Genomic DNA, 21089 nt, shown 5'->3' with positions numbered 1-21089 from the left:
CTCTTCCGAGTCCGTAATAACTTCGTCTGTACTTTTTATAATTGTCGAGTTAAAATATTCTAGGTACTAAAAAACTAAAATTATTTATTAAATTAAAAATACATTATTATGTAATGGTTATAATAATATGAATATACACATTTTAAAAAACTTTAGGTATCCATTTTTGGTTTGTAAAGCTTATAATTTTTTGTCATATGAATGTTTCTTTATTTTTGGTGTTAAAGTTAATTTGATTTTGCTTATCATAACTTTAAAAATACTTTATGAACTCTTTGGTTTGAAAACTTTTTAAAACACTAATAAATATAAATAGAGATAGATGAGTGCTTGAAAAATATGACTTAAAATATGAAACGAACGATTAATTTATTTTGGAGAAAACCGGTACGCCATATTTTTATACCTTTTCATCAGATTTTCACAATTATTGAGAAAACTATCGAGAAGTTAAAAAATCAACCCCCAAATATAAACTATTTCCTATCTTTTAATTTTTTTATTTGGTGGTGATTGGAACATTCTTTCTGTTTGAGTTCATGTTCATAATCACAGACAAAAACAATCATTATAGTAAAACCTATATATTCCTCGTTTCACTTAGAATGTAAAAAGTATACTATTGTGTAGTGAATAATAAGTTATATACTTATAAGTTAGTAAGGTTATTAAGTATTAAGGTTTAGGTAACTAAACGTATTAAATTCTTATTGTTTTATAAATCTACAGCGAGTTCCGCTTAATGGGATCACATTAGTTTAGGCCATTTTGATTACATTAACCAGTTTATTCTATAAAGTTTTTTTTGTTGATTCTTTATGTTCACGTTTACTTAAAATAAAACTAAAACTAAATAGAAAAATGCGTAAAAAATAAATTAAAAAAAAACTATCTATTTTTCATTGCACTTGATATTCTTCTAATTTAAATAACTTAAATAATTTATCAAAACGAACAAATACATCATATTTTTCTTATATTGACCAACCTTTTCGTTTGCTCGACATTTAAGAAAAATGTTTGAACACGAACCAAAATAAACTTAAGGACACGAGTACATGACGTACAATGATATACTAATACACTAATAAGTTAAAAAAATGGATCTCATAAATTAATCAGTTTGAAATACTATAAAAACGGTAAGAATATTCATAAAACTGATTCAATTATCCGGTACATATTGATACGAGTATAAAAGGTTAATTTAACATTAGTAACATACGATTAGGTTTGGGATTTTCTTTTTTAATTCCAATAAATGGTTGATTCTATAAACCAGTTAAACATTAAGGGAAACTTACTGTATAATAATATAGAATTAGGCAATCTACACTGAAAATGGTTTTACTGACGGTCAGTTTTATAACTATTCAGTATTTACGAATTAATGATAAATTATTAATACAGCATGACGATGGGTATTTAAAACATATACATATGATATATATATATAAACATTATGATAAATACTATAAACATATATGACATTTTATTGTCTGAATATGCAATGGACTTCGTTTTAAATTTGAACGTTATATTTCAAATGGATATCATAATATTTGTTAAAATTCATACCTCGAGGTCCTAATAATATGATATGTAAATTCAAATAAAATATTGAAAAAGGGTTACTTTAAGGAAAAATAAATATAAATATAATAAATAGAAATTTCTATTATTTTAATCAAAACCACGTACTTGATATACCTACATGGTACTTCAAGGTTTTGAGTTTGATTTTCGGATGAAAACCGGAGCCTCGAATGTTTTCAAAAACTACAATAGAATTTAATTGAAATAAAAACCCACTTTGCCAAAACATTTCAAAAGATCTATTACGTCTACTGTTTAAATTATTACATATTATACAGTCAGACCGCACACGTCTATAAATGTCATTCGAATACACTCGTGTATAATTTATTATTCAACAATGATCGTCTGATAAACACAATAACTGTTCTATATTATTATTACATTTGAAAGTGACCATCAGAATGTGGAAAGAAACAAACTCAAACAGAATACTCGAATAACATATTATTATTATTATTATTATTATTATTATTATTATTATTATTATTAATATTATTTTTAATATTATTATTGTGTATTGAATTACGACCGCAAAGTGTTTGGCTGACATAGTCGTATTTTGAAAAATGGAAACTTTGCCAAAGAATATCAATAATCAATACATTGTCGTTTAAATCGGTAGCTAGTAAACTATAGTGGAACAACTGAATTTATAACAGCTTTCCCTGTTACGGCAAGAAAGAGAATTATTTTTAAATTTCACTTAAATGATTCATAAATATACACGGGTAGATACAAATGAGAAAAATGTAAAAAGAATCCATTTTATATGTTCTTCGATACATTTAAAGTTAACACCCATTGTTTTAAAAATAATATTAATATATAATAATAATAATTAATCAATATTAATATTATTTTTAATACTTATATTTCAAAATTATTTTTATGTTTGATCTATGTTTTGGTAAAATATTTAAATAAAGGTCATTTTTTAAAAATCTTTTACAATTTCAATTCTAATAACTTTTAAAAATTAATATTATATCGACATATTTCTATCTTATGTTTGAATTTTAGTAAATTTCAATGTTTCCAACAACTGAAATGATTCATTTTTATGACAAAGTGTATAGTTTAAAAACATTAAGAATTTAAATACTACAATTAACAAAAGGATATAAATATATACAAAACATCTGGAAAATGTTGAATCATAAAATACATCATTTTTTAGCACTTAAGAATTCATAAATATTATACTGGTGTTTTTATAAAGCACAACCTTCCGTTGAAGGAGTCATTTTTCTTAAAATTTCATTGATAAAAACAAATTTTTTAATTAAGTACATAATAAATTACAACAACATTATAATTTATTTGACTTAAACATTTTCAATAACACGTAAATTATTATATAGTTCTGTTATAATAGAGTTATTTTCAAATTTTATTTTTTGCACATTTAGAAACATTCATATTTTATTATTGTTTACAGATAACTTATAATATATACAATTCACGCGAACATTTAGTTAGCCATTGCTATGCTGTTTGAGCGTAAACTGCGTAAACATAATAAATTATGTGCTTATAATGTTTTTTTAAAGCGGACGTAAAAAAGAAACCAATTTTGAAAGATTATGCATTTTAGGTTGTAGGTATAATATTATTAGCCTGATTTAATGTTAAATTGATTTATGATTAGCTATATTTACTCTTTCGCTTTACTTCAGCTGAAGGCAGAGCCGGCGAGAGGGTAGGGCAGAGAGGACCAGAGCCCCAGGGCCCATACGTCCGAAAGGGCTCGTCATTTCGGCCTTGTATACAATATTTTTGTTATACCAAAGCATGTACAAGTGGTCTTGATGCGTCTTGGTCAAACAATTGCAAAAGGAAGAGGGCCCGCAGCCCCATGGCCCTCAGATTTTCTCGCCCGCCCTAGCTGAAGGTAACGGCATTCGTTTATAAGAGATCGCCTTGCTTCCGAAGTACGTGATACACATAGTGGTTTTTTATATCATCATAATCAAGATATAGTCATCAGAATATGACACAACTTCAAATTCTGATTCTAGTTCAGACCTATGTATTATGTTTAAAGCATTATGTGATATGTTTCTATTAAGTTGTATTAGGTACAAATTAATTAATAAAAATGTTAACGAACGATTACCTACATTTTATAAAATTAAAATGATAATTTATCACTTGGATCATGATGAACAAATTGTATTTAAATTAGATAAATGTAAATACTTGTAAAGCGTTATTATTAAAAAAAAAAATATATATAATAATAAAATAAAAAATGTCCTTGGTCCCGAGTTTCAAAGTGTTATTGTCAGTTGATCAAAAATATACGCATGTATACTTTTGGCCGCTTGGAAATGAATTCCGGCCCACCGGGCGAAGCAATGTTTGATTTTAATGGCTCAAGGTGACACGAATGGAAAATGGTCGAGAACCACAGGACCACGCAATATTCCATTGCGACAGTTTCGACGACGAAAACGTGCAACATTATCATTCCGGTCGATCTTCCGCGCGTTTACATTTGTTTTCATTTGAATTCAACGCGTGGCAACGCCGACGGTTTCACGGACTTCGCGAACGAGCACGCGCGCGCAAAGACCGGCGGCAGGCGACGTTGAAACGTTACGAGAACCGACAGATGGCCGTCGCGTTGGATGGTCGGACCCGTTCGGAATTACGCTACGTGCTCTCTGCTCACTGCACGCGCGAATACCACGACTTGAGGTCTGAATAATATTCTCTTAAAATAACCGAAATGAAATACTAATATTCTCTTAAAAAGTTGATATTCTCAACATTTAATAATAACCTTCCAATATATTATTTAAAAATCATAATAAAATATGCGAAAAAATATTCTTTTATATGCAAAAGAATGAAGTACATGCCTAATACAAAAAAAATATACAGTATACATAATATATAATAAAAAATAAAACTGCTCATAAAAAAACAAAAACAACTTAGATAACTTTAATTTATTTAGTTAAATTAGATTAATAACGTACTTTTAATTAAGAAAACGTTTGAAAAACGTTGACAATAATATTATGTTCCTAATGATCAGGTGTCATATTGGTATAACGGTCCGTTAATACATTTTTATATGTATTGAAAAAAAACGTTCGTAGCCGTTGAAAAATGATCTATAATTTGTACTTCATTATTTTCATTCAAAACTATTGCTACGTTTTACAACATTCAATATCACTAATATTGAACATATAATTTACTATATTTACGTTACTGGAACACAAAGTATCGAAAATCTATAAAACCAATCAATATACTCTCGAATACTCTTTATTAGAAAAATACGAAATATTCATCTTGAATATCATCTTGAATTATTTTTATATACGTATGAAAAAAAAACTGTTCATACTGATTAACTGGTTTCACGATTTTTAAGGATTTCGAACCCCCGGGTCCGCTGCATAGAACCAAAAAAAAAAAAAAAAGAAAAAAAGGACTGGTCACGTTTCCGCCAAAAGTGTACAAATTCCTTTTCCACCAAGTTATATTTTGACCTATAGCCATTTCCATCAAAACAATTTCTATTACAAAACTCACTAGTTAAACATATTAAGCACAATATTATGTGTGTTAGGTACTGATTTGGTCTTTATTGGACTCTGCAATGAATTAAATTTTGTTGATTTGTTTTAACATTAAAATAAAATACTATAGCAATCATTTAATACCTCCCTATCAATACTGAAAAGTTGAAACATTATCGAATCTATATAGCATAATATATTATATCTATATATTTAAATATCATAAACTTAAACATAGTACTAAAAAACGAGTTTTTTCATGTACTTATATGTAATTTTAAGACGATTAAATGAGATAAATCAAAGGCAATCTATTTACTTGATATCATAGGAATTTACGAATATTTCAGTCCATCAATGTTGTGTTCTTCATATTTATAACAAAATAATTCATGTACTCATAGAGTGATAAAGAAATTGATTCGGTAGAAAACAAATATCAGTGAAAATATAATTTGGTGTAAAAGGGAAAAGTACACTATTGGCGGAAAGGTGTTACGCCTGAAAAAAATGTGTAAAAGGACATAATTCCGGCCTACAATCGTGACGCATCACGTCGCTTTACCGCAGTACCGCTGTCACGGGGCGACCGTTTCGCGCTACATCGTGCGCCCTTCGGAAATCGGCCTAAGGTGCGATCACAATCGCGTGAACCAGAGATGGTTAATAGTGACCAAAGTTGGTCAAATGTTGACAGCGCCTCCATTATCACAATCGACTTTTAAACGGTCACCATTCGCTTCTACAACGGACACCAGTCGCCACCACGGTCGTGGCATGTAGATATCTACGCAATTTTTGAATAAATGAATATACTACATTATTGACAATATTATAAGCCAAGTCGCGACAGTCACCGTTTATTTGTTTCCATTGTCGCGGTGACTAACGGAGACGTGATTTTTCGTTCATCACTGCCGTGAACGCATTGATCGGATCGCCATGTATTCCGACGTTGGCGGACGCGACACCGATTCGGATTTCGTTTCAATAGGACGCCAAACAACGCCACGAAGACCGTAAGGATAGCGCGCCGATAACATGAATTGTATACGATAGATTATGTACCATATAATAGTATATTATATCACTATACTTGCACCGTATTACTCTATGGTACGTACGGTATATTACTGCACTTGCTATATCTATTATTTTACCGTATTGTTATTGTAACCGTTTATCGTTATTATGTGCGCCATCCACAGTATATACTGTATATCTGTGGTGCCATCGTTTTTTGAAAATAATTTCCATAGGAGTTCTGCAAAAATAAAAAATTATTATTGTTTGGTGTTCCGTGATCTCAAAAAATTTAAGAAACACTGGTGTATTTTAATAACATTGAAACCACGGAATAAGACATTCGTCTTATTGCTACAATTTTTTTTCTTTACAGCACACTGTGGTTGGTATTTGTAAAAAAATAAAATATTTGCCCGTTAACTAGAAAAAAAAAATATGAAAGGATATTCGTCGTTTCTGACGAGTATCGCGTAACCATCGGAGTTCAACGCCCAGCGCTGCACTCCATATGAATTGAATGTGTAGGTAACAAGCAGTCGGTGTGAGTGAATACATTTTTTATGAGCTTATCGGTTCGTTTGTTTTAATAAAGCCATTCGCGATATTATACTTGTGCATAAAACGTTTGGATGTACATATTATTTTTCATACGCTATTTCTTCAAGTGTTTATAATCAATATTCAATGCAACCAACCCATTTAGTTTTCGAATAATATCACTCCATTTAAATTATCAATATTCTCATTAGGCACATAGTAATTAAAAATTGTTATAAATACTTATAAAAAAAATAAAACCATAAAGGAGCGTTCAAGTATTACGTCAGTAGACCAAGGGAGGGATTCGACGATCTACATTTCAAATAGATATTATGTTAACAATATGTCTATCAAAGTTCGATCTAACGCACGAAAAAAAACAAAACTTGATGAATTACCGACAGCATTTACAGGGCGTGACATAAAAGTTACGTGAAAGTCAGTAAATTGTCGTCAAACTAGGAAAGGTCCTCTCACTACCCACTATTATAGATCCACTACAGTGACGTTTTGAACTCATATTGGACTTGCAGTCATTGAAAATCTTTCGCAGTGATCAACAAATCCTTGGGCAGAAGACGTATTTATATTATATTTTATACTATGGAAATAAAATATGAATTTTTATTAAGAAATCCATAAATTTATTTTAATAATTAATGAGAATAAAAGAATTTTTTGGAGGGGAGGGTGTATGAAAAACGTTAAAGTAAGATATAATACTTGAATATTCCCTAATATCTAACTACCCAATAGTATATTTTAAAGTTAAATAGAAATATACAATGTTACAATATACAGTATTAATATAGTCACTGCAAGTTATATTGCTATGAATATATTTTACGGTTAAGGAAATGAGTAAACTAGTAATTTAATTTAACTTAGTTTAGTTTTCTTATACACTAATGTTTTATGTTCATGTAATCAGATTTTTCTAACTTTACTTACTCCGCAATTATCTAACTCTAATTTATTAAGGTTTATATTAAAATATAAAAAGAAACTATAGTCTTCTACATGTTAAAGTGCATTTTTTCTTATAGTTACTAATGGATAATAATAGTATTTCAAAAATAAAATAAAAATAAGCACACTTTTAAATTTAATAATATTATTAATTAAATATTATTGATCTAACAAATAAATTGCATTTAAACAAAAATGTCTTTAATTTTTCAAATTATCAATCTGCTCAAAAGTCGAATTACCTATGTCAAAACATTAAAAACTATTGATAGTATTATTAGAAACTATAATAATAATAAAATAAGTTAATTAATCAGAACCTTTAGAAGTATAAAATAAAAACCCGTTATGATTATTTTGTTGACTTTGATACTGACTAATTCATTATGTTATTAGACTATTGTCGTCGAAGAAACAGAAAAAGAAAAAGATGACGTACTTCGGCAAAAACGCACTGGACAAAAACGTTATGAATTTGATGCAGTTTTTGGCGAAGATTCTACACAAGTAAAACAATTAATAAATTAAAAGTTAAATGTCAATGCTCAATAAGAATTATATTTGATACATGCAATATACTATTAAATACAAATAAAAATCGATTATGAAATTTGTAAAATTTAAACTTATTTTAAATGTCCAAAATTAATTTTGTTTGTGTGTTTTTAAATATTTTATTATATTTATAATGTACATAATATAATCAAATGAAAGAACACGGTTTATAATATAAATATATTATACTAACCATACGGTTTAAAATTCATTTAAAATTATAAAATTAATTTGATACTCCCATCTGAACCGAATTTTTTGTTCAGGACGAAGTGTACGAGAAAACGACGAAAAGCTTGGTCAAAGATATACTTGTCGGTTTCAATGCTACCGTTTTCGCTTATGGAGCGACAGGCAGTGGTAAGACCCATACAATGGTTGGGCATGGTGGAGAGACGGGTATTATGGTCCGAGCAATCAGCGATTTGTTTGATATAGTGAGCAAAAATGCTTACCGGTATACGGTGAGTAAACGATAACAATATAATATGAATACTGTAATGTATTGTAGAAAGGAAAAGTTTTTATTATATCGATATAAACGTAGAAATAAAAATATCAACAGGAACATCATTATGGAGCTTAAGCCAATAAATTGTCAATTTTTCAAATACGTACAGATAGTACTTATAATACTTAATAACTGACTTATGACTTAACAAACTTGTATTATTCGAAATTTATTTTTTTTATACGTATAAAAATAATTTAACACTACATAATTAAATACATGTATATATGCCATGGTCGATTTTCATCATTCACAAAAATAAACCATCAAATATAGGTGTAATACTAGTATATATTATTATTATAGTTATTACTAAATAAAAATACAAATAATCAAACGTCAAGTTTTATGTGAACTTATATAAAATTGAAATATACCAATTGAAATCAGCTTTCTTTAAAGGGGGACTCAAAATATACGGTTGATGAACTGCCATAGCATAAACTTTTAAACTAATCCTTTTCAATACCTCGAATTTTTTAGTATTTTTCATGATAATCAATCGCATACTAATGATATAAAAATATTTATGTCTAGCTATGAAATGTTTATACTTTAAATATAAAATATTAAAAATTATGTACTTTAACACAGTAAATAAGTTTTATATTTTAATGTATTCAATATTTTTAATAATAAAATATTCCAAATAAAAATAATTGTTTACTATTTAAACTATTGACACATAATACAAATATAGGTATGCATACATTTAACTAATTATTTATTAAAGTTGAGATATGTTTTACTTAATAACCTTAGATATTTTATGATTAATAAACTTCATATTTTTCTGTTAGTATGACAACTTTTTAAAAGTTGTTGCTGTCATTACTATACTTCATAATCTGCTTCTATATAAATATATCTTGTAATTTCTTTAGTCATCGATGACTAAGGTTTTAATATGTGTTTATTTTTAGATTTATGGCTAATAAACAGCATAGAAAAAATTAGTTGAAGACTCATACATAACAGCATATTTATTTAGTGGAACATGACTTTTTATTACAATTGTAATCAAATACGATAATGCACTTATTATTACTAAAACAAAAATCATTGTAATTTTAAATTTTGAATTACTAATCAAATATAATATTTTTATTTTCAATTGTAAAATGTCAGTACAATTTACCAATGTAGACTATAAAGTGTACCTACAAGCAGCCCCAATTTTTCATAAAAATTCATAATACACGTTTTATTGTACAATTATGTATATGATACGGAGCCCTCCTCTACCCCTTCCATATGATTATGATTTTTAGTAACAATTCTCTTTATTAATAAAATTTCGCATTATAATTAGGTAATTACGAATCTGTTATTTTTTAAATTGATAAATATACTTTTAACTGGTTTAAATCAGAAAACTATTTACAAATTATTTATTTTAATGTAGGATATATAATTTAAAATTTAATAAATATATTTGAGTCCTCATCAGCTGTCTTGCTTAAACTGGTTTCCTGAAAAATACCTTCATAGTATTTTATTTATTAGTATTTAATAGGTACACACTTCCCATTTCAGACTACACACTTGGTGTCGGGGTTCACTAAAATATAGGAGCTGCCTACAAGAGCTAACGCAGGAAAAAATTTCGGGGGAAAGGGTTTTGAAAAAATGTTGATAAACAGCATAATTTATTACTCATTATATATATTTATATATTTTATTTGCAAGTCATAAGGGAAATTTTGAAATAAATTTTGAATTTGTAGGTTTGGTAATTTTCTCAACACATTTTTTCTGATATATCGGGGGGGTTGAACCCCTACCTCCTCTTGTGTTCGCATTTGTGTTCTAAGAAATTTATGTTAACCAAATATAAGTTATCAACTAAATATTCAAAGAGTACAAGTCTTTCAATCGTACTATAACTTATTACTTATAACCATAACTGAATAACTCATCATCGAGACATAGCTTTACCAAGTGACTCAATAATTATTGAACTCAAGTATTATTTATATTTTTATATTTTTCTACGGTTTCAATATTTTTCCGGATATTTTTAGTGTCAGAATTATAACTCTCGTGTAGATTTTTCAAAATATATTATATTTGAATAATTAAAAAATAAAAAAAATAGATTGTACTAAGTACAATAATTATTTTACTTGTAACACACAATTCCTGATTAGGATAGAAGTGATGGTGAAAAAATTAATTTTAAAAAAATCACGTAATCAATAACATTTATGCACTCGCTTTTTTTTTTTTATTATTATTTTATTTGGGTTCAGAAAATAATAGTTATAAAAAAACTTAAAATGTTGATAACAAGATAAGAGTTAAAGTATTTTTTTCAATTATTTATTAGTCCTTATTTTATTAGCTATCAAATTATCTTGTATGCATCATATTCGTTGACCTCTCAAAATTACAAAACACTCGATGTGTGAATATTGAATAATTATTTACATTCTTGACATGTGCATATAGTGTTTAACAACGTTAAACGTTTTAGGAATAATTTAGTGTTCAAGTGAAAAAAAATTAACCTCGATGTAATATGAAATTCCACAAATGTATAGATTATGTAACAGGTATAATTTAACCATAAAATATATGGTGTTTATTTACGATATTATTCCTTCAAATCATGATGAATCTATATAAATTGGACAAACCCCAAAGGACTAATGATTTTAATTTCTACTTAGTAAATTATTAAATTTTAATTCATAATCTATTAAATATGGATTCCAATTTTCTGCTAAAACAAAACGTAGTCAAATGTTTGGTACCTACAACTCCGGCAATTTAGAATTTTTTTTTTTTTAATGTTTTATATCAATCTTCATTAACTCGTTTAAATCAATATTTAAATCAGCAAAAAAAAATTTCAACGCCTTATATTTTATTTAGCTTTTGATATTTTAATTTCATGTATTACTTTAATTTATTGTTTTTGATAATAATAAGAAAAATAAATGATATAAAAAAAAAATATGATTGTCTCATTTATCAGTATAAAGTGTAACTGTTTACAATTATAGAAAGGTCTTGGTAATAAATTGTAAAGTAATAGTTTGACATTATTGTAAAATTAGAAATTAATAAATGTCAAATGTTAAATGACTTTCTTAACCGACTTATTAATATATCATATGTCTACAGTTCTACAGTCAATATTAGTAATCCGTATTAAACTTTCAATATAAAAAATGAAAACTGAATAATTTATGATTTATCAAAAATGTAAACTAGGACTTTTATTTTTGTGTATTATCGTATTTGATTAATTATATTAAACAGTCATAAGTCATAATATATTTTAAAATGATTCATATAAAACATCAACATAATTCTTCTTAGTTTATTATTTGTTCATATAAAATAGTTTTAAGTTTAATAAGTAAAATAATACCCTAAATATATTTAATTAAAATTATAGAGTAAATTCTATACCTAAATATTTAATAGATAAGTATGTATATTATTTTTACGTTAAATATTTCATGGTTAAATGATTCTTCTAGTAAAATAATGTTTTTACTTTGACTACTTACTAAATAACACTAAAATATTTATCTTTTCAAAACTAATTAAATAATATTGTGATCATTTATTTTTATTAAAAAATTAAATCTCTGTAATGATTTAAAAATACTCAAATTATTGAATATACTTCAATTATATATGATTATGGTAGTAGACGGCGATGTATTGCAAAGAAAAAAGTCTTAGGTATACGCAAATTGTAATTAAAAATAGTGGATAGAATCAATTCTCACCCCCTATAATTTATTTTTTTAAATTCAAAATTCAAACTTTTTATTAGTACTTATAATTTTAAAAATATTAAATAGTATTTATATATATAAAATAATAATAAAACATAATAAAATAATTCTCGCCTACATCAAAACTTTCAAGTTTAATTTAAAACCACTGTAAACGGATTGCGGATTATAATCGTAATCGGTAATAATTAGTTGGCACTAGTGTCGGTTGATACTGATCAAAATTGAAAAATCAACACCACCCATTAATAAATTCATTAATAAATAATAAACATCTATATAAACGTGTTCAACATAATATATTACCACATTACACTATAATTGATGAGAATTGAATAATTTATAAATAAATTAAACATAATGACAAGGAAACTTGTTTGGTATTTTTGACTTTTGCGTGGAAAAAATATCAAAATTACGTTTAACTGCTATAGGTTTAACTGATACTGAGTATCACAAATCATATTATGAGCATCGACCAAAAAATTGTGTAGTCATCATAAATTGTATACTTTGTAAGTATACGTCAGTGTTACACACGTATGTATGCGCTGGACTGCACCACTGGTAGTATAGAACCTATTCGATTGTGACCTAGGAACAAATACATTTTTAACGATAAACAGTAATAAAACTGTTGATGCGTAGGTGAAAATGTCGTATTTAGAAATTTACAACGAGAACATCCGAGATCTATTGAACCCGACGTCGGGTTTCCTGGAACTCCGGGAAGATACGTCTAGAAACCGTAACATTCAAGTGGCCGGTCTGTCGGAAGTTGTTGTGGTGTCCATCGAGGAAGTGATGGGACTGCTGCACCAGGGCAACCGGCAGCGAACGGTGGAACCGACAGGGGTGAACAAGACGTCTTCCAGGAGTCATGCGCTGCTCAGCGTGACGGTGTGTAAGGCGTCCAGAACGGCAACGGCGGTGCGCCAGGGCAGACTGTTTATGATCGACTTGGCGGGCTCCGAAAGAGCCAGCCACACCAAGGTACGGTATTAGTCCGATTCTGGCAATTGTGTACGGTTGAATATGTTCAGTCGCGTAACTAGATAAGTCGAGTACAGCGGGTACTTTACAAATCGTGTGTCTGCAAAACAAAGTTTGTGCAACGTCGAAATCGTTGTTTACCGTCCACTGTTATTGTGACAGAGACAAGTTATCAGAGCCCGTATTCAGTTTCTTCCGTTCGTCAATAATTACACATGATTTCGAATGTAGTTAAACAATAACGGATAAGAAAATATCTATTTTACAGTGCGAATTAAACAATGACACATTTTAACTCGACTATAATACTGTTCGTTGGTTCAGTGTTTTTCTCCGTCTATATAGTACACATGACCGTAGTCCTTATATTTTATTAGTTTATTTCGAAACAAAAATAATTTTAAGTTCGATAAGGTTTGGGATGGGCGCGAAAAAATACTTGGTTGAACTAAATCACTCCTATGAATGGCCACCCCCCTAATAATCCACATCGATAAAACCAACTACTTACGGAGCAAATGAATCATTATAACTATTATTTTAATATCTATTTTACTACTTGACGATTTTCTTAGAATCGAGGTAAACGACTCAAAGAAGGGGCACACATCAACAGATCTTTGCTGGCGTTAGGAAACTGCATAAATGCCCTGAGTGGGGGTACGAATCCGCGATTTGTGAACTACCGCGACAGCAAGTTGACCCGGTTGCTTCGCGAGTCGTTGAGCGGAAATTGCCGAACCGTCATGATCGCCCATGTCAGTTCAGCGGCGTCGCATAAAGACGAAACCAGGAACACTTTGATTTACGCTGCCAGGTGAGTGATACCGGATACTGATATACATCCAACTGTATGCAGATACACGTGCCTGCACAAAACGATGTTATATTACACTTATATATACTTATATACTTATATTACACAAAATGTTGAAACCCGATGACGCTCGATCCATAACTTTAACCTATATACGATGATTATTGCTTTGCAGAGCCAGCGGTATTTCGCATAAAGTCGAACGGAACGTTTTGAACGTGTCCTTCCAGGTAAACCAATACAGGTCGGTCATAGCCGATTTACGCAACGAGATATCTAGGCTGAGAACAAAACTGGACGAGGGTCGTTCCAAGTCTTCGAGCGGCGTGCACAGTGACACACCTGTGAATCAAATTAGAGATCAAATAGTGGGCACGTTCCGCGAACAAATGAAACTCAGGTACTCTATATGTGCTTTGGACGAAACCAATGAAATGGCTGATGTACTAAATAATAATAATAATAATAATAATAATAGTTGCGACGTTGTACAGGCGCAAACTGATGGACATCGATGGACACCTGTTGTCGCTGGGCGTCGAAGCTGAACGGCAACACCAGATCATCAGCCAGTGGGAATCGAGAAACAACAAATTGTACTGCCGGAGGACCAGCAACCAGCGGAGACCGAACACGAAGGGTTCCAACGGCACCGCAAGTGGGCAAACATCTTATGTCGATGCGTTATCTATATATAAACAAACGATTAATGAACATTTGAACAAGTGTAGTGTATACGTGTCAAAATCCTCTTAATTTTAATAATCTATTGCAAATAACGTTCCTGTTAACGCACCTGATCCGTTTCACCCTCTCGATTACATCGTCCTTTCAAAAATATCTTCTTGGTCGGTTGGACCTAGTAGTTTCATGATTAATATAACGTATTTTAAACCTACATGACTGAAACATATAATGGAAAACAGTCGTAACTAAATAATTCAATCATATGTACAAATGTTCGAAAAAAATACGTGTACGGTGATAATATATCTTGTGGTGACGTTTGCAGACACGGCGGAGTCGCTGGATAACGACCAGTTAAACATGCACCAGGCGTGGTCCGACTTGAGCTACATCGAACACGAACAAGAGCGTTACGTGGCACTCAGGTCCAAGACGGTTAGCGAATTGGATTCGGTCCGGCAACAAGCAGTGGCCCTGGAAAACGTAAAAAAAGAAAAAAAAATTTAAATAAACTATTACGGCCTAGTGCAGTAGACGGTCACATATTGTTATTGAGTTGTAACGGCAACGGTTGTTTCCTCTTCTACAGAACCTCCCGAAACGTTTGGACTCGGAAACGGAACGCGAATTGCTGTCGCTGATATGCCGCGTACACGAGCTGGAAGCCGACAAGATGGCGTTGCAAGGAGAACGGCTGGTCGAATCGTACGAGCTGCGCCGCAGGGGAGACCTGTTGCACCGGATGCACCGGCAACAGCGCATCACCGACGACATCATTACGAAGCAGCGGCAAATCATCGAAGGTATGTAAATGCACGTATCGGGTGGGCGTACGGAACGTACGAAACGATCTTAATTTCGCGGTAGATCACGAACGCCAAGTGCCGACCACGGTGACGGCTGTCCAGTATCTATAGTCAATGGTGGCATCCAAAAACCATTTTAATTCTAACAATAACATAGTAGTGCCTAATCAATATTGTTCGACCCCGTATTATGCGCCAATCGGCATTTTCCAGGTCAGAACATGCCGTTGCCAGCCGATTTGAAAGATCTATACCGGTCGTACCAGCAAGAAATACACGCCAACTCGTACAACTCCGACGTCATCACCACACCTTTGACATCCGCCATGCATTCGATCGACAAAAGGTATAGTAACACTCTCTTGTCTATCGAGTGACCGCGTGTTGAGCAATTCGAACCTGTAAAGTATCCTTCTCACCATATTTTTTTTATTGAAAATTTGAAATTAAGTTATGTCTACACGCATTATATATTGATGAATGTTTTTGACATTCATCGCAATGATTCGATTAAGTGGCACAGATTACAAATACGACATTACCTGTTGATCGTTCGTTTACAAGAACTTATTTTGAACGACAGTAGTAACTACGTTTGTTGATAATAGATATATAGTGGATGGTTGGGAGGGGCCAAAAATATGTCACTTCAAGTGCAACAGTATTGAATCACGATCCCGAGTGCCATTGTACTAACAATCGACACGTGTCTTTGATATAATATTTAATTTATATATTAATTACATACATATCAAAATTTCAGTTTTGAAAAAACGACAATTGACGATAGATCGGATAAAAACAAGTACACCGTGCCGCCAACCGTGGAAAGTCGCGGTCACGCAATAACACCGGAATCAAGACTCGGTACCACCTCAAGGTACATAACTAATCATTCATAAAGTACATGATATTCTTAATATATTTTATATGCATAGATACCAGGAGTATATTTAGATTCACTTCTAGGGGGGGGGCTCAAATTTTTTCTTTAATTCAGGCTCAAAATTTACAAGTAAAATTGTTGGTAATATTTAAATCAGGTTAATCCTTCATATTTGTGGTTTTTTTAACCTAATGCTGAATCCACTTACAATCGACTTTTGTATAGTTCTTTTTAACACCTGTCTGTGTTTTGAAAGTTACGCTCGTGCTTTATTTGAGTTTTCACTGAGTATGGACCCGACAAAAAGCCCAATTCATTGCATTCAACATTGACCGTGATCACTGATCATTGGTACTGATACTGATCAAATATAAAAAATACATCATCATACGCGTCCGTTCGCCTTCAATTATTATATTTCAATATGTTTTTCAGTAATTTTTCTTATCACTCATTTGTATATTATGACCAGGTTAGGATTTTATAGCACTTAAAATTGCATAAATATGCGCTGTAATATTACCTTAAAAATCGCTAAATAAGCTCTAAAAGTATGCAATAAAAAAAACAAAAAAAAAACAAAATTTATTATTTTATAATTTTATAATTTTATACAAGCACACGAAACGAATGTGGACTATATAAAGCGAATTCTACACTCATTCGTTGATAATCTATTAGTAGATTTAGTAGAAATCGACAAAAAAACCAATAAAATCAGCATATAACAAAAATTAGAACCAAATAACTAAAACAAAATTATTGTATTATATTATACCTACCTATATATTATCGCTGTAATTTTACAGAGTTGCATCAGCGTAATCGGTCTATTTACTTAATCTATACATTTATAATTTAATTTAAAATTAAAATTAAAATTTTGAATCTTGAAAATTCGATTAACAAAAATCAAAAAACATGTTTACCAAAATACAATTTCATAAAATATGCCCGATTTTGATTAAAACACAGGTAAAAGTCTAAAAAGTCTCAAAAAATCCAAAAAAAGCCCTATAAACTAAAAAACGCAAAATATGCAAAAAAAAGCAAAATAAATTTTTTATTTGAGTTCTCTGTATCATGAAACACATTTTTAGCTCTGTTATTTTTCAAGCATCTCATAAGAAATATGCAAATACTATAAAATCCCAACCCTGATTATGACAAACATTTTTGTAGAAAATCAAAATTGTTAACCGATTCGATTTTGTTATAAAACGATACACATTAAAAAACATTTGAAATGTGCTTCTCACATATAATCGATTCCTTAAATACGAATTCAGAGGGGGCAATCCCCCCCTAAAAACGCTCCTAGTAGATACGTACAGATTATTTCTGTTAAATCTGTTATTATATTTAATTTCCCCGAACATGGCGGTTTTTAATTGTTTCGAAATAAAAATGTAAAAATAACAATAATGAATACGCATTTGATAACGACATTATTACATTCTACATAGATAAGCCGCTTTCATTTTAAAACGCGATTGTAGCATAATCTAAAAAAATGAACGCCATTAAGTATTTTTCTGATCATAATGGATACTGTAAGATAAACGTTTTAAAATTTAATATTAAATTACTAAAACATCTTTCGGACTTCCACTGCCGTACCAATCTTGACTCCTATTTGTTATTCAATTAACTATTTATTTTTTTTTATCATTGTAAAGTAATTCAACGTAACGGTGGAATAATTTTAGTCTAACAAAACTCTTGAGTACTCGGACTTATGTTATAAATAGAACATAATTAAAATTTGTAGAAACATAACGTATTCTGAATATATTATTTAATATACATTATAAAATATTACACACCATAATATCATACACACACTATTCATATTGTAATCATTACTACTATAACGGTGTTGATAAATCAGCTCAAATGACGGGCGAGCAGTTCTAGAACTATTTTTTTTTTCTAGAATTTCCTGCAAAAATTCTTTCAGATATATATTACTGATGGTATGGTAAACTGTTCTGAGTGAAAATGGTTGTCTTGGTCTTGGTATAAATAATTAACCTTTGCATCGCGTACGTTAGCGTGACTCCCGTTGGTCATTGCATACATAGATAAACGTTAAACGGTCGAAAAAGGTTCACTATAGCGGCATAGATTATAATTGCAATGCGTTCGATGTCCGGAGCTAAATATTAAAGGAGGAAATTATTGTCGGAAAAAAGTTCACACATTTACATTTTTTTCATTTCGAAACGATTAAAACCCATGACGACGTACCCAACGCGAGACAATATTATAAACGTACCCCGTACCCATATCACGTTTGGTAACCATGTACCCAGTGGCGTATACATAACTTTTGTATGGGGAGGGATCATTTGCAAACAAATCGTTATTTTTTTTTTATCATAATTTTTTTTTTACGTTTTTAATGCCCTTATACAAAAAAAAAATTATTTTATAACATTTAAAAAAATTACTAAGGGTGGATTTGACACCTACATCCCCAATTGTATACGTCACTACATGTACCTAGTATTTACACGGAATAGAACTTGGGATGTTTGCGTTTAGTTCATGCTCGTCATGTTACAGCAATGAGAGTTTGGCGGCCTTTGACTGGGAAAAGGAAGCTGGAAGCTTGCCACCTATCAACACACAGTCGGCTGCCACGCATTCCAGGGACGAAATCCCGTCGCCCGTACCGGCTTCCGTGCTGTTTCCTCCGATTTCCAATCGCTTTCGTTAACGCGTGTTCGTTCCTCGCAGCCCACGTACTTTCGCAAGTTCTAAACACCTAAGCGGGCGGATACCAAACCGCCACTTTCTACTTGTACTCGCGATCGTCTGCAACGTTATATATTCACCGCAATGGACGCGAGGAGGGGAGCGGAATTGTTTACGCTCCGCGACCATATATTCTCAACACACGGACAACTATACAAGTACATTTTTCGAAATTACCTTGACAAATCGCAACTCGCCATCGACGTCTGTAACGGTTCGCCGTTACCCACAATCCATACACAACTATATACACGCATGTACATGAAAAAATATTAATAAATACGCTGAAATAATATTGACAATAAGTTTGAATAATTATTGTCTCAAAATATCTTCAAACCGTTTTATTAAACAATCTAACACTGTGTAAATATATCTGCTTGAACGGCCGTATCTCAGTAGCTGCATAGTTTTATATCGATGAATATGTTCGTCGTCGGCGGAAATAAACTCAATAATCGGTATTAATATGTACTCACAAATACACGATATTGAACGAACAGGTGACACATAAGGAAACTAAGGAAACCCAGGACGCCACAGCCCAGCTCTTAAATATCTCATTGACCCAATTCAGATTTCTTGCGTTTTCCTAATAACGACATTAACTGTTGTCATTGAACGCATTTTTATATAGTCAATATTTTATATTTATACGAATTTTAAAATATATGTAAATTAACTAATTAATTAATCCAGCCCCTATTTTTCATAAAATTTCGTACCACACATTTTTTAATATACAATGATATGATACACTCTACCCCACCTGCAGTGACGGCCTGGCCAGGACAGCGATGCAGCGAATGCTGCCGAGGCCCTCATTTTTTTTTTTTTTTATTCTAGCATAGGCACCTCAAATAATGATGGACGGAGACATAATAGTCCAGGGTGCTGAGTATTGTTAAAAGCTCTTTCTTTTTATATCATAAAAACCAAATGGGGTAAGTGACCCCATGGCACGGACCCTGAGTTCCAGAAGGGCCTCGAGGTTCTAAATACAAAATTTAAAATAATGAGTTGAGTTCAAATCATCCATCTTTGATTATGAAATTGTTGTATAATAAACAATTTCAAATATTCTTTTTTGTACGATTTTATTTTATTTTCCCCCCACATACCTATTTTATAAATTAATGATTTAATAATAATTATTAATTATTATTATTATTGTACATTCTTATAAATATAGATATATTATAGTTTTTTGACAATTTTGTTAATTAGGTTTATTTGTATATTAAAGTACTATATAGATATTTGAACAAATTCTGAATAAAAATATTATGTTTCGGTTATTTTTAACAATGAAATAAAACAAGGATATAATAATTTAGTATTTAATTTTATAGTATATAATATTCAAAAAAATGAAATCATAAAAATAATCAAAATTTTATTAAGAACTTATATGCTATCATAATGAAAAATTAATCTATATATATATTGAATAAAACAATATCAAGTGTTGAAATAACACTGAAAATAGTACTATTTTTCATATTTTTTCAATCAACAATTGATGAAACTTAAAATATTATATGACAGTGATAAAAAAAATTAGAGGTACCCTACTTTTCTTAGATATATTTATTTATTAAATTTTAACAATATATTATAATTTAAAATATATTTTACAATAATTTAAT

At 30.3% G+C, this 21089-nt stretch overlaps 1 protein-coding gene and 2 long non-coding RNA genes across 4 annotated transcripts; 1 reads left to right on the top strand and 2 right to left on the bottom strand.

Annotated features, from left to right (window-relative positions):
• The first annotated feature begins 6070 nt into the window (after positions 1-6070).
• Positions 6071-19745, top strand: LOC112681207 (kinesin-like protein KIF19). The gene is made up of 12 exons (XM_025551469.1): positions 6071-6251; positions 8067-8177; positions 8492-8689; positions 13140-13484; positions 14060-14301; positions 14477-14701; positions 14796-14959; positions 15314-15471; positions 15578-15791; positions 16008-16140; positions 16558-16674; positions 19249-19745. Exons 1-12 carry the CDS (start codon positions 6198-6200, stop codon positions 19400-19402), a joined length of 2115 nt encoding a protein of 704 aa, XP_025407254.1. The 5' UTR covers positions 6071-6197; the 3' UTR covers positions 19403-19745.
• Positions 14262-14797, bottom strand: LOC112681209. The gene is made up of 3 exons (XR_003148382.1): positions 14706-14797; positions 14407-14643; positions 14262-14353 (listed from the first exon to the last, which is right to left on the bottom strand). It is a non-coding gene; the product is annotated as an uncharacterized LOC112681209 (long non-coding RNA).
• Positions 14898-15369, bottom strand: LOC112681208. Of its 2 annotated transcripts, none has more exons than XR_003148381.1 (3): positions 15282-15369; positions 15098-15204; positions 14898-14989 (listed from the first exon to the last, which is right to left on the bottom strand). It is a non-coding gene; the product is annotated as an uncharacterized LOC112681208 (long non-coding RNA). The 2 variants fall into 2 exon arrangements; XR_003148380.1 differs by having other exon boundaries at positions 15276-15367.
• Positions 19746-21089: the final 1344 nt, after the last annotated feature.

This window comes from Sipha flava, unplaced genomic scaffold, assembly GCF_003268045.1.
Source record: "Sipha flava isolate LNK unplaced genomic scaffold, YSA_version1 18806_pilon_pilon, whole genome shotgun sequence".
NCBI lineage: Eukaryota > Metazoa > Arthropoda > Insecta > Hemiptera > Aphididae > Sipha > Sipha flava.
Note: the sequence above shows the minus strand (reverse complement) of the source record. Positions and strands in the feature narration are given on the sequence as shown.

Coding starts and splice junctions, on each gene's coding strand:
- LOC112681207 (XM_025551469.1), top strand. CDS start 6,198: ATGTACCATATAATAGTATATTATATCACTATACTTGCACCGTATTAC. Junction 8,690..13,139: donor AAAATGCTTACCGGTATACG/GTGAGTAAACGA, acceptor GTTGATGCGTAG/GTGAAAATGTCGTATTTAGA. Junction 15,472..15,577: donor AAGCAGTGGCCCTGGAAAAC/GTAAAAAAAGAA, acceptor CCTCTTCTACAG/AACCTCCCGAAACGTTTGGA.